The 13,386-nt window shown below is 37.5% G+C and overlaps 3 protein-coding genes across 3 annotated transcripts in view; all 3 read left to right on the forward strand.

The window, feature by feature from the left end:
- Nucleotides 1-13,386, forward strand: part of LOC311619388 (taste receptor type 2 member 43-like) — a 197,990-nt gene that overhangs the window by 169,114 nt on the left and 15,490 nt on the right. The gene's annotated exons all lie outside the window — the stretch shown is intronic.
- LOC311618677 (taste receptor type 2 member 10-like) lies at nucleotides 297-1,196 on the forward strand (the record flags this gene model as incomplete). Its single annotated transcript, XM_084876226.1, has 1 exon — nucleotides 297-1,196. One exon carries the CDS (start codon nucleotides 297-299, stop codon nucleotides 1,194-1,196), a length of 900 nt encoding a protein of 299 aa, XP_084732352.1.
- LOC311618678 (taste receptor type 2 member 10-like) lies at nucleotides 9,754-10,653 on the forward strand (the record flags this gene model as incomplete). The annotated part of the gene is made up of 1 exon (XM_084876227.1): nucleotides 9,754-10,653. The coding sequence occupies one exon, from the start codon at nucleotides 9,754-9,756 to the stop codon at nucleotides 10,651-10,653; it is 900 nt and encodes a 299-aa protein (XP_084732353.1).

Raw genomic sequence — 13,386 nt, forward strand, 5'->3', positions numbered from 1 at the left:
AGTCTCAGACAAGTGAAACCCATTAAACAAACTTCTATTTGCATGTTAACAAATTGTAGGTGCGCATTCAGACAGGAACCCATTCTCTAGATGAGCTGAGTTTTACACATAAAAGTGGAAGGGTCTCTATGAAGATATTTCAGATTCCATCAAAAGCATTAACCGGGACACTCTGAAATATTTATGAAATTAAAGAAAAGAAAATCATTCTTCCAACAACCAGCCAACACATACCTCCTCCTGCATCAGGTAATCTAGCATATATGTAACAGAAACTATATTAGGGCTGGGCAGCTATGCTGAGTATAGCAGAAGGTCTCCTTATTTTTATAGTACTTGGTGAATCAATACTGGGGGTTTTAGGAAATGGATTTATTGGACTTGTAAACTGCATTGACTGTGTCAAGAACAAGAACTTTTCTGTAATTGGCTTGATTCTCATTGGCTTAGCTACTTCGAGAATTTTTCTGATATGGATAATAATTTTAGATGGATTTATAAAGTTATTCTCTCCACATTTGTACTCCTCTGGAATCCTAACTGAACCTATTACTTATGTATGGATAATTATAAGTAACTTAAGTATCTTGTTTGCCTCCACTCTCAGCATCTTCTATTTACTGAAGATAGCTAATTTTTCCCACCACATTTTTCTCTGGTTGAAATATAGAATCAATAGAGTACTTCCTCTTATTATGGGATTGATGTTTGTTTCATGGTTATTTACTTTCCCACAAATTGTTAAGATTATTGATGATTATAAAACAGGTAATAGAAACAAAACCTGGCCTCTCAACCTAAGTAAAATTGAATACGTTACTAACCACATTTTGCTCAATCTGGGAGTCATTTTCCTCTCTACACTGTGCCTGATTTCATGCCTCTTGTTAATCATTTCTCTTTGGAGACACAAGAGGCAAATGCAATCGAGTGGCCTAGGTGTCAGAGACCCCAGCACAGAAGCACATGTGAAAGCAATGAAAGTGTTAATATCTTTTCTCATCCTCTTGATCTTGCATGTTATAGGCATTGGCATAGAAATATCATTCTTTCCTGTTCCAGGAAGCAAATTGCTGTTTATTTTTGGTATGGCCACCACAATCACCTATCCCTGTGGTCACTCATTTCTCCTGATTCTAGGAAACAGCAAGCTAAAGCAGGCTTTTCTGAAGGTACTATGGCCTTTAAATAACTAAGCTAATATTTCAGCCGGGGATAGGAGAAACCTCTCAGAACTCCATAGTCAGGCCTGGGGAGAAATGGTTGCTCAGTGAGAATAATCCAGTGAAGAAACGCCTGAAGATATTTCACTTGCACCACATTCTTGCATTGGCTTTAACTGTGTCACAAAACTTCACTAAAATCTTCCACAATTATTTCAATGACATCTCAGGAAATTTCTTCAAGGAGATTGTAACCTGACGTGCAAATTCCTTTATTCAGTCTGCTTCCTCACCTGCAATTTCTTTCCACACATCTCCCAGAGGAAGAAAACAGCATGGGGACTATTCACTGCACAGTTGATGGTGGTGGAATAAGCATGTGAAACCAGACTCTTCACTGTGTTTTGCCTGACTTCCCGGAAGCACTGGCACCCTGTCACCAAGAGACCCAGAGAAAAAGAAATAAAAGTAAAGAAAGTGATGATCAACCTTGACATTGAAAACATGGATGTGAGAATCAGAGACATGGGTGTTTCTTTGAGCTTGCAATTTTAATTCTTTAAAGGTTAATTTTATTTTGACTGCTTAAATCTTAATCCTAATGTGTTTTTGTTTGTTTTTTACTGGTTTGTGTTTGATGTAGTAGCAGTAGTCATATCATCAAGTGTGGTTCTGTTAAAAATAGGTCAGGAAGCTGAGTCTACTTGGAGGAAAGGGATAAAAGCACTAATAAAATGAGGTTTTATGTTCTTCACATCTACTGATGTGACATGAAGCAAAACCATGAACCAATTAGAGTTCAGGAAGAAGCTGCTAGAAGGACACATCCAAAGGACTCCACATTGTCAAGGAGCTATGCCAAGAACACAAACTGACTCAGGATAGAATAAGTGTGAAGGATGAACTGTCCTGCTTTAGGATTTTTACACACACACACACACACACACACACACACACACACACTCATATCCACAAACTTGCACTCAAGGAAATATTTCAAATGTTGATTATTAAAGTGAATGTTTATATCCAACCCAGGATGTGAATCAAGTGGACTTATTTTGGCAGCTTGCAAAAGTTCATTGCCTTATACTTACATGATGCTTGGAAGATTTTTAAATATAAAGGTTTAATTCATTTAATAAATATTTTTGAACACTCACTCATGTGCTGGGAATATAATACTAAACAAGATCCCAGTATAATGGGTAAGATATTCTAGTAGAAAAACAAATAAGTAAAAAACAATAACTTAATTATATTTGTTTTGGCCGAAACCGGTTTGGCTCAGTGGATAGAGCCTTGGCCTATGGACTGAAAGGTCCCAGGTTCCATTCCAGTCATGTGGTTGCGGGCACATCCCCAGTAGGGGGTGAGCAAGAGGCAGCTGATCAATGATTCTCTCTCATAGATGTTTCTAACTCTCTATCCCTCTCTTTTCCTCTCTGTAAAAAATCAAAATATATTTTTAAAAAATTATATTTGTTCTGGGGAGAGAAAAACAAAAGTATGCTATGCAAATAGCCTTACTTGGTCCTGGGAGTAGAGATGATGCCATTGAGGTTGAGATAGTTTGGTTTAAAATCTGACAATTGCATAAGAATATGGTGGGCAGAACAGAAGAGATTTGGGACATGGAAGCAGCATTTGTGTAGGCTGGAAGGAGTGTATAGCATTCCAGGAATGGAGAAGCCCAGTGTGACTTCCATAGAGAGGGTGAAATATTTTAAATTATTTTAAGGGAAATTCCAAATTTCATAAATTCCTCCCAGATTGATAAAGTGCTCTGCAGAAATAGTTAAACTAGTAATTTAGTAGTGAAAAAATATCCATCCTCTTTCCATCTCAAAATCATCCAAGGTTATTATATTTATTAGAGGCTCTGGTGGGGGCTGTGACTTGCAAGGATCAGTCCTCTGTGGGAATACTGCTCATCTGGTCACCTGTGATGCTGAGGACCTGCCCTCTGAGTGGCTGCTCAGCTGAGGGGCACTCCCCCTGTGGGAGCGCACTGACCACAGTGGGGCAGCTCCTGCATTGAGCGTCTGCCCCCCGGTGGTCCATGCATATCATAGCGGCTGGTCAATTAGTTGTTCTGGTCATTCTGCCATTTGGTGGCTGGGTTTTTATTATATAGGATGTCATTACTTTGATCACAAAAACATCTTTTTAAATATATTTGATTACTAGTGAGATCAAGCATTTTACAGAATTATTAGCAAATGGTATAAATTGTTAAAAATTATTCGTTTTTCTTTTTTCATGTCTATTGTTCTCATCAATTATGTGACATTTTACATATTAACATCATGTGATATATGTATTCTGATCTTTAGCTTTATTTACTGTTTTGTAAATAAGTTCATGGTGTTTGGGAAAATAAAGTGATAATTTATAAGTACTCAAACCTATATGTTTCCCTTTATGGTTTCTAATACTGTCATTTTTGCAAATTTTAGCTTAGTAGATGTTCCTTTGATCAATAAAACTCATTTTTTTTCCTGATAAAAATAATATGGTTTATTGCACCTAAAGTTTAAAAGAAACACACACATAAAGGCCTGCCAGAGAAGTTATGTATATTTGTAACACTCAACTAATTGTTAACATGTTTCTACATTGATTTCAAAATAAATTTCATGATAGATATAGGAAGGCATGTTGATTAAAAAGCTGTTTTGAATGCATTAATATATAAACTTAATGGTTATATGTCTTAACTATGGACAGTAGAATTTCAGATTTTTATTTTCTTCTTTTAGTGTTCTATGAATTTCTAAAAGTACTATAACTTATGAAATAAATAATATAGTCAGGGAAATGTAAAAAAAACAGAAGACAAGTTGCATAAATAAAACTGGTTAACTTTCCTTGAGAAAGGAGGAAAAGAGAATTCCTCAGCATTTTCATAAACTGTATAATTACTAACTCTGATGTCTGCTGGTCTAATGTCTAAGGTTATTTAGTTTATTATTTGTGCTGACTCTTGATTATAGACTTCTGATCATCATGTATTTTGTGATTCTATTGGAAACTCAGTTTCATTAAACTTTCTCTGTGCAAGTTCTTTGAGATCAAGTTTATAGTGTACTTTGCTAGAAAGTATTTAACATTACTTATGATGCGAACTGGGGAATCCCCCAATCTTGGAGTTAAATTAAATTTTCAGCTTGCAATTTTACTACAAAGATAATAAAGGCTACATAGGTAGTACAAATTCTGGTCCCAAACATACATATGCCCAAGGTAATTATTAGAAATTCTCAGAGCAATACATCTCCTTTCCTTCCTTCCTTAATTCATGTCATGGTTGATAGGCACTCCCCCTAAAAATTTAGCCTTTTGCTGGGCATATTTTATTGTCTTGCTGCTCTGTAAATAATTGCCTTTCAGTATTCCTAGTATAGTGATAGAATCCAATTACATTTCCAGTCTTGAAGAGGCTTGACCTAGGTATCTTATTCTCCAAGCACATGGTCCTTTAAAACTAAGCTCTAGATTAAAAGAAGATTCAAAATGCCCCAAGGTTCTATTTTCAGCATTTTTTCTCTCTCAAAATTTGCACTTTTCCACCATTTTTGGCACCTGAGGATAAACAAACAAACGAATAAACCTACAAACTTTTTAGGGGCCGTGAACTTAAAAGATTTGTTTGTACATATTTTTAGGAATCCAATTAGGTATGAGGCATGTTTTTTTAATATGTTCCAAGGATTAAATTCTTTTAAATCATCCAGCAATTCTTTTGCCAGTTTTGCTGGATATATAATTTCATCTTGACTATTCTGAATGGCTTGCACATGTTTGTGTAGCCACACCAGGTCTATACTAATATTATTATGATTCCATATTCCCTGTAGGTACATCTTGATCTTATTCCAATCCCCCAGAGAACTGTTATAGAAGGCTTAAGTCACACAAATATATGTAAAAGCAGCATTGCACTGCAGCTGCTGTCTAATCTTGATACTTTCCAATTACGTAGCACTACAGCTTCCAAAGCATTTATCTTTGTTTCCAGCCTTTTGTCTATATCTTCTTGATCATGAAATGTAGTTGAGGTGTTCTGAGCCAATTCACTGACAAACTTTGCATTCTTGATGCTTTGGATCAATACAAGAGAAGCAGTTACAGCAGATGCAATAACAGTAATTAGAGTAACAACACCAACAATAATAAGTCCCAAAAGCACACTTTTCCCTGGACAGCTGATTGTGTAATTCCTAAGATGCTTGAAGGCCTACATCATGATACCATTTTTCTGTTATCTTTGTAGGAAACAATAAAAGAAGGCTGCTTTAAAATTAATATATCTTCATTCAGGTTATGCCTGGAGACACAGCTGCTGAGGTTACAGTGATGGCATTGGATAGCATAATGGGTGTCCCATCTAGTGATATTCACATTTCCAGTCACCAATACATATGGGCGCTGGACACAGGCTCATAAGCCATAACAGGGGCTAAAAGTACATGCTCCTTTAGTGTTAGCTGAAAAAGAACCAGTAAAATTAAGAAAATCAAGAGCAGCGGCTAAACGCCACAGATCTTTCTGTAAACATCCTGTTTTTGTGTTTAGGGCATTACCTTTGACATAGGCTCGTGGTAGGGATATTTAGCATCAAGCCTGTGGAATCAATCTAATACATACAAGTCAGAGCCAGAGATATTATGTCTCACTGATACAGGGTTGGCACAATCTTGCCATTGAGGAAATGCTCCCAACTCAGTAGTGGTGCTATTAGGGCAGGAGGGGAGCAGGGGATGCTTATCAGACAGCCATCGGGTGGCCTAGGAAATCCTAGTTTAGTGACTGTCTGAACATATTTTCCCATATCCCAGGGGCCTTCAATGTTAGCAATGTTTGTGCCACCATAGGATGTCTTACTCTCTTGGCCAAGCTGTAAACATCCTGAAGTTTCCTTCTTTGATAAGCAAATAGGGAGCTCCCCACTAAAGCCATTGTATGTAAAAACACCTTGGGAAAAAGGAGTTATATGCTTATATGTGAATCGTCTAAAAGTTACTCTCAGAACCTTGAAATACACTTGGAAAGATCAAATATACATATTTATATATATGATTTTAAGATTATATACTTAGTCAAAACTGGTTTGGCTCAGAGGATAGAACATTGGCCTGCAGACTGAAGAGTCCTAGGTTTGATTCTGGTCAAAGGCATGTTCCTTGGTTGCGGGCACATCCCCAGTATGGGGTGGGCTAGAGGCGGCTGATTGATGTTTCTCTCTCATCGATGTTTCTAACTCTCTATCTCTCTATCTTCCTCTCTGTAAAAAATCAATAAAATATATTAAAAAAAAGAAAAAAAAGATTATATACTTAAATCATCTTAAAGAATATCAATTACATTTAAACTTTATCATAGAATTAATCCTCTTTTTAAATCACACCAATAAGTAACATTTTTTGAATTCCTAATTATTTAAAACACATTCTATTTTCTCAAAAAACACATTATACTTTAGATATTTAATTAATTTCTTCCAATTCAATTTGTACTTTAAAATTTCAGAGCTTGCAAGTCAAATATTCAGCAGTTCTTTATTAATAAACTTTTATATTCTTAAGAATAAATTTTAAAATCTAATAATTAACTTTAAACTATGTTTTTTCCTGCTCCTGGGAAACTGAGAAGCAAACTTGTAGTTATTCACGTGTAAACTTGTCCTTAAAAGAAAAAAAAATGTCTACTGGTGAAAAGCTGATTTCAAAGGAGCCACCTTTTGGCTGCTTGACCTTTTCTGGGAAGGTCTGCTAGGAAAAGGTGTAGCCATTTAAATGCAAATTAACACATTCTTTAAAGATGGCTGCTGGTGGGAAGGGTCTACCCCTTCCTCCATTAAAAGGGTGTAGCTTTAAAACCTTTTTATGGTGAGAAAAGAGACCTTAAACTTTCAGAGCTTTAAATTTTAGGTGGCAAAATTAAATACTTAGCATTTCTCAAATCAATAATACTTTTACATTTTTAAGGATACATTCCAAATAAAATATAAGGCATATTCAATTAATAGATTAACTTACATCATCTAGACTTCATATTAGGCATACACAGACCAACATTTCAGTATTATATAATTTTAATACATTTAGATCATTTGAACTTGAAAGTTTTAAGTTTGCAGCCAATAGGCCTGGCACAGCTGCTTTAAAAAAAACAAAACCAAAACAAAAAAAAAAACAAAAAAAAAAAAAACGGTCACAAAATCTCTGTTGGGAAAGAGGCAAACTCTCAGCCATCCATATGTAAACTTGGTATCTACTTCCTGGTGTTTACTTGTCTCGGGGCGGGAAATTTCAAAAAAGCCTTGGGTAGCCTGTCTGTATCTGCCATATTTAAAAACATGGTGGAAGATGAGGCTTATTAAAATGGCTTTCTCGTGGAGTAGCAACCATATTAGATCGCCACATGTCTCACTTCCCCCACCTCCTTGTTTCTTAGGGGGAAGATTCAGTAATGATCTGGCTTCTGCTGTTTTTTATTTTTGTTAATTTTTTCAATTTTTATTAATTTTTTTATTTTTTAAGGAAAGAAAAGATTTTTTAAGATAAAGAATTATTGGCAGTTGCTAAGAAATTTCTTTAATCCTTTTCTACTTGGCTGTAAGTCTGCAGTCAGAAGGACATGAGGAGGCGAAGGAGGTGCAGATGGTATTCTTAAAGATTTGCACCCTTCCACTCCAGGCTGTAAGGCCGTGGCTGTACCCCACTTAGACATTCTTAAACTCATGTGCTGAATCAAGAATTAAAATAGGAATAGGAATTTTCTCTGGACCTTCTGTTGAGTACTGGCCATGAAACTTTTTTCTGACCTTTTCCCACATTTCATCAACAAAAATTTAGAAAGAAATCAAGAATCTGATGACTCTTAACAGAACATCTTGGAACTTTAAGAATACTCTTAAATATTTGAGAGTAGAAGTCTCTTTCCTGAAACCCTGAATTACCCATATTTTACACCTGGTTGATTCAATTCACACAATACACTCCTTACCTTCAATCTGTCATGTGCGTACTTCCAGGAGTGACCCCCTGGCTTTCTTCTCTTGCCTCCTTACTCAGTCCCTGTTCAGCACGCCAAATGTGGGGAGCTGTTTCTCTGTTTTCAGTGACCCGCACGGAAAACGACAGGTTCCTGAATGGAGGAGCTGGGGATTAAGAAATTAAAGGGGGGGGGGAAAAGAAACCAAGATGAAGAAATAGATTCAACCTGGGGTCCAGATGGGGGCTATCACTCTGATGGAGGGACAGTCAACACCAACCACAGACAACACAGCGCATTTATTTATTTTCAAAGGGGGGTTTAAGGTCAAAGAAGTTTTGGGTATACCCTTCCCCACAGCCAGCTCCACCCCCAATCATTCCCTTCAACTCAATCAGGGGTAGTGCTGGCCAGCCAAACTCCCATGCCCCACCCCCAGCTGCTGACACCCCCCCCTCGATCACCCTCCTTTACCTCATTCAGGGGCAGAGCCCACTGGCCAATCACCTGGGGACACTCCCCCCAGACAGCCTAGCTCTGATCAAGCCCTGATCAGGGCAGATTGGCCAGGCAACCACTCGCCATTCCCTCCTCCTGTCAGGCCCACTGCAATCGGCAAATGGGGGCCAGTCAGACCAACCCCACCTGTACATGAATTTGTGCACTGGGCCTCTAGTATTGAATAACATTGAAAAAATAGTTTCTTGTACGAATCTTAACACAAAGTGCCAATAGTTCAGCATCTAGCTCAAGCCAGTTTGGCTCAGTGGATAGAGTGTCAGCCTGCAGACTGAGAAGTCCCAGGTTCAATTCTGCTCTAGGGTACATGCCTGAGTTTTGGGCTCTATCCTCAGGAGGGGGCGTGCAGGAGGCAGCTGATCAGTGATTCTCTCTTATCATTAATATTTCTATCTCTATCCCTCTCTCTTCCTCTCTGAAATCAATAAAACTATATTTTAAAAAAAATAGTTCAGTGCCTAGCTAAATATTTTTAAATTTAAATTATTTATTGTTGAAAGTATTACATATGTCTGCCTTTTCCCCGTTGACTTCTCTCAGCCCGCTCCCACACCCCAACACCAGACAGTGTCTAGATAATTGAGTCACAATCTATTGTCCTCTTTATGTTATACCTAGAAGTGTTCCCTGCCCGAATTAACACAAGATAAATAATGATGTTAATGGTGATATTAGAAAATTACGAAGAAATCCAATTTTTGTTTCTGTTGTGTTTTGTTTCTTAGAGATATGTGTTTGGTTCTCCTGGACCACAAGTCAGGTTAACGAATGCAAAATAGTCTCAGACAAGTCAAATCCATTAAACAAACTTCTATTTGCATGTTAACAAATTGTAGGTGCCCCTTCAGACAGGAACCCATTCTCTAGATGAGCTGAGTTTACACATAAAAGTGGAAGGGTCTCTATGAAGATATTTCAGATTCCATCAAAGGCATTAACCGGGACACTTTGAAATATTTATGTAATGAAAGAAAAGAAAATCATTCTTCCAACAACCAGCCAACACATACCTCCTCCTGCATCAGGTAATCTAGCATATATGTAACAGAAACTATATTAGGGCTTGGAAGCTATGCTGAGTATAGCAGAAGGTCTCCTTATTTTTATAGTACTTGGTGAATCAATACTGGGGGTTTTAGGAAATGGATTTATTGGACTTGTAAACTGCATTGACTGTGTCAAGAACAAGAACTTTTCTGTAATTGGCTTGATTCTCATTGGCTTAGCTACTTCGAGAATTTTTCTGATATGGATAATAATTTTAGATGGATTTATAAAGTTATTCTCTCCACATTTGTACTCCTCTGGAATCCTAACTGAACCTATCACTTACGCATGGATATTTTTAAGTCACTTAAGTATCTTTTTTGCCTCCAGTCTCAGCATCTTCTATTTACTGAAGATAGCTAATTTTTCCCACCACATTTTTCTCTGGTTGAAGTATAGAATCAATAGAGTACTTCCTCTTATTATGGGATTGATGTTTGTTTCATGGTTATTTACTTTCCCACAAATTGTTAAGATTGTTGAGGATTTTAAAATAGGCAATAGAAATAAAACCTGGCCTCTCAACTTACGTAAAATTGAATATGTTACTAACCACATTTTGCTCAATCTGGGAGTCATTTTCCTCTTTACACTGTACCTGATTTCATGCCTCCTGTTAATCATTTCTCTTTGGAGACACAAGAGGCAAATGCAATCGAGTGGCCTAGGTGTCAGTGACTCCAGCACAGAAGCACATGTGAAAGCAATGAAAGTGTTGATATATTCTCTCATCCTCTTGATCTTGCATTTTGTAGGCATTACCCTAGAACTATCGTGCTTTTCTGTACCAGAAAGCAAATTGCTGTTTATTTTTGGTATGGCCGCCACAATCACCTATCCCTGGGGTCACTCATTTCTCTTGATTCTAGGAAACAGCAAGCTAAAGCAGGCTTTTCTGAAGGTACTATGGCCTTTAAATAACTAAGCTAATATTTCAGCAGGGGATAGTAGAAACCTCTCAGAACTCCATAGTCAGGCCTGGGGAGAAATGGTTGCTCAGTGAGAATAATCCAGTGAAGAAACGCCTGAAGATATTTCACTTGCACCACATTCTTGCATTGGCTTTAACTGTGTCACAAAACTTCACTAAAATCTTCCACAATGATTTCGATGACATCTCAGGAAATTTCTTCAAGGAGATTGTAACCTGACGTGCAAATTCCTTTATTCAGTCTGCTTCCTCACCTGCAATTTCTTTCCACACATCTCCCAGAGGAAAAAAAACAGCATGGGGACTATTCACTGCACAGTTGATGGTAGTGGAATAAGCATGTGAAACCAGACTCTTCACTGTGCTTTGCCTGACTTCCCGGAAGCACTGGCACCCTGTCACCAAGAGACCCAGACAAAAAGAACTAAAAGTAAAGAAAGTGATGATCAACCTTGACATTGAAACCATGGATGTGAGAAACAGAGACATGGGTGTTTCTCTGAGTTTGCAATTTTAACTCTTTAAAAGGTTAATTTTATTTTGACTGTTTAAATCTTAATACTAATGTGTTTTTGTTTGTTTTTTACTGGTGTGTGTTTGATGTAGTAGCAGTAGTCATATCATCAAGTATGGTTTTGTTAAAAATAGGTCAGGAAGCTGAGTCTACTTGGAAGAAAGGGATAAAAGCACTAATAAAATGAGGTTTTATGTTCTTCACATCTACTGATGTGACATGAAGCAAAATCATGAACCAATTAGAGTTCAGGAAGAAGCTGCTAGAAGGATGCATCCGAAGGATTCCACATAGTCAAGGAGCTATGCTAAGAACACAAACTGACTCAGGATAGACTTACTGTGTAGGATGAACTGTTCTGCTTTAGAATTTTTTTAAACACACACACACACACACACACACACACACACACATATTCATACACACAAATTTGCACTCAAGGACATATTTCAATTAAAGTGAATGTTTATATCCAACCCAGGATGTGAATCAAGTGGACTTATTTTGGCAGCTTGCAAAAGTTCATTGCCTTATACTTACATGATGCTTGGAAGATTTTTAAATATAAAGGTTTAATTCATTTAATAAATATTTTTGAACACTCACTCATGTGCTGGGAATATAATACTAAACAAGATCCCAGTATAATGGGTAAGATATTCTAGTAGAAAAACAAATAAGTAAAAAACAATAACTTAATTATATATGTTTTGGCCGAAACTGGTTTTGCTCAGTGGATAGAGCCTTCGCCTACGGACTGAAAGGTCCCAGGTTCCATTCCAGTCAAGGGCATGTACCGTGGTTGCGGGCACATCCCCAGTAGGGGGTGAGCAAGAGGCAGCTGATCAATGATTCTCTCTCATAGATGTTTCTAACTCTCTATCCCTCTCTTTTCCTCTCTGTAAAAAATCAATAAAATATATTTTTTTAAAATTATATTTGTTCTGGGGAGAGAAAAACAAAAGTATGCTATGCAAATAGCCTGACTTGGTCTTGGGAGTAGAGATGATGCCATTGAAGTTGAGATAGTTTGGTTTAAAATCTGACAATTGCATAAGAATATGGTGGGCAGAACAGAAGAGATTTGGGACATGGAAGCAGCATTTGTGTAGGCTGGAAGGAGAGTTTAGCATTCCAGGAATGGAGAAGCCCAGTGTGACTCCCATAGCGAGGGTGAAATATTTTAAATATTTTAAGGGAAATTCCAAATTTCATAAATTCCTCCCAGATTGATAAAGTGCTCTGCAGAAATATTGGGCCTAGTAATAATTAATGTCGTTTTTTAAACATTCGTTTAAAATCTTGCTTGGCGTTGACTTGTATTGACATAACCTTCAAACACGTGGTATCTACAGAACGTGTGAAGTGCAGTTAACAAGTTTTGCTTGAAAAAGTTTGTGTTTGGTTTGGTTTTTGTTGCAAAACTAGGGCTAAGAAGATGGCGGATGAAGAGCAAATTCGGCACTGCATGCTTTACGAGTTCCAATTAGGAAGAAAAGCAAGTGAGGCTGCAAAAAACATCTGCAGTGCTCTTGGTCAAGATGCAGTTAGCGCCAGAAAATGCCAGCGTTGGTTTGAGAAATTTCGCGAGGGAAATTTTTCGTTAGATGACAAGAGTGGTCAAGGCCGTGTGTCCAATTTTGATCAAGAAGCTCTTCAAGCTCTTTTGGTGCAAAATCCTCAAATTACCCAACAAGAGCTTGCGACAACTTTAAATTGTTCACAAAAAACAATTTCCAATCAATTGCGTGCACTTGGCAAAGTCCAAAAGTTTGGAAAATGGGTTCCTCATGAGTTGACCGACAACAACAGTAATCAAAGAGTCACAATTTGCAGTTTGCTCCTCTCTCGTCAAAACCGTTTGCCGTTTTTAGAGCAAATTGTTTCCGGAGATGAAGAATGGGTGCTGTATGTTAATTTGAAAAGATGGCCTCAATGGTTGGACAAAAATGAGGCTCCGCAGCCCACGCCAAAACCTGACTTGCATGCGAAAAAAGTGATGTTGTGTGTTTGGTGGAATTTTAAAGGAATTCTTCATTATGAACTTTTACCATCTAACCAAACCATTACAAGTGCAGTGTATAGTGCCCAATTGGAAAGGTTAGCCCAAGCTTTAAGAGAAAAAGAACCCGCGCTGATTAATCAGAAGGGCGTAATTCTTCACCATGATAACGCACGACAGCATACTGCAAGAATCACTGCTGAAAAACTGC

Source organism: Pipistrellus hanaki, assembly GCF_964339955.1.
Source record: "Pipistrellus hanaki genome assembly, chromosome: 3".
In the NCBI taxonomy this organism is placed as follows: Eukaryota; Metazoa; Chordata; class Mammalia; order Chiroptera; family Vespertilionidae; genus Pipistrellus; species Pipistrellus hanaki.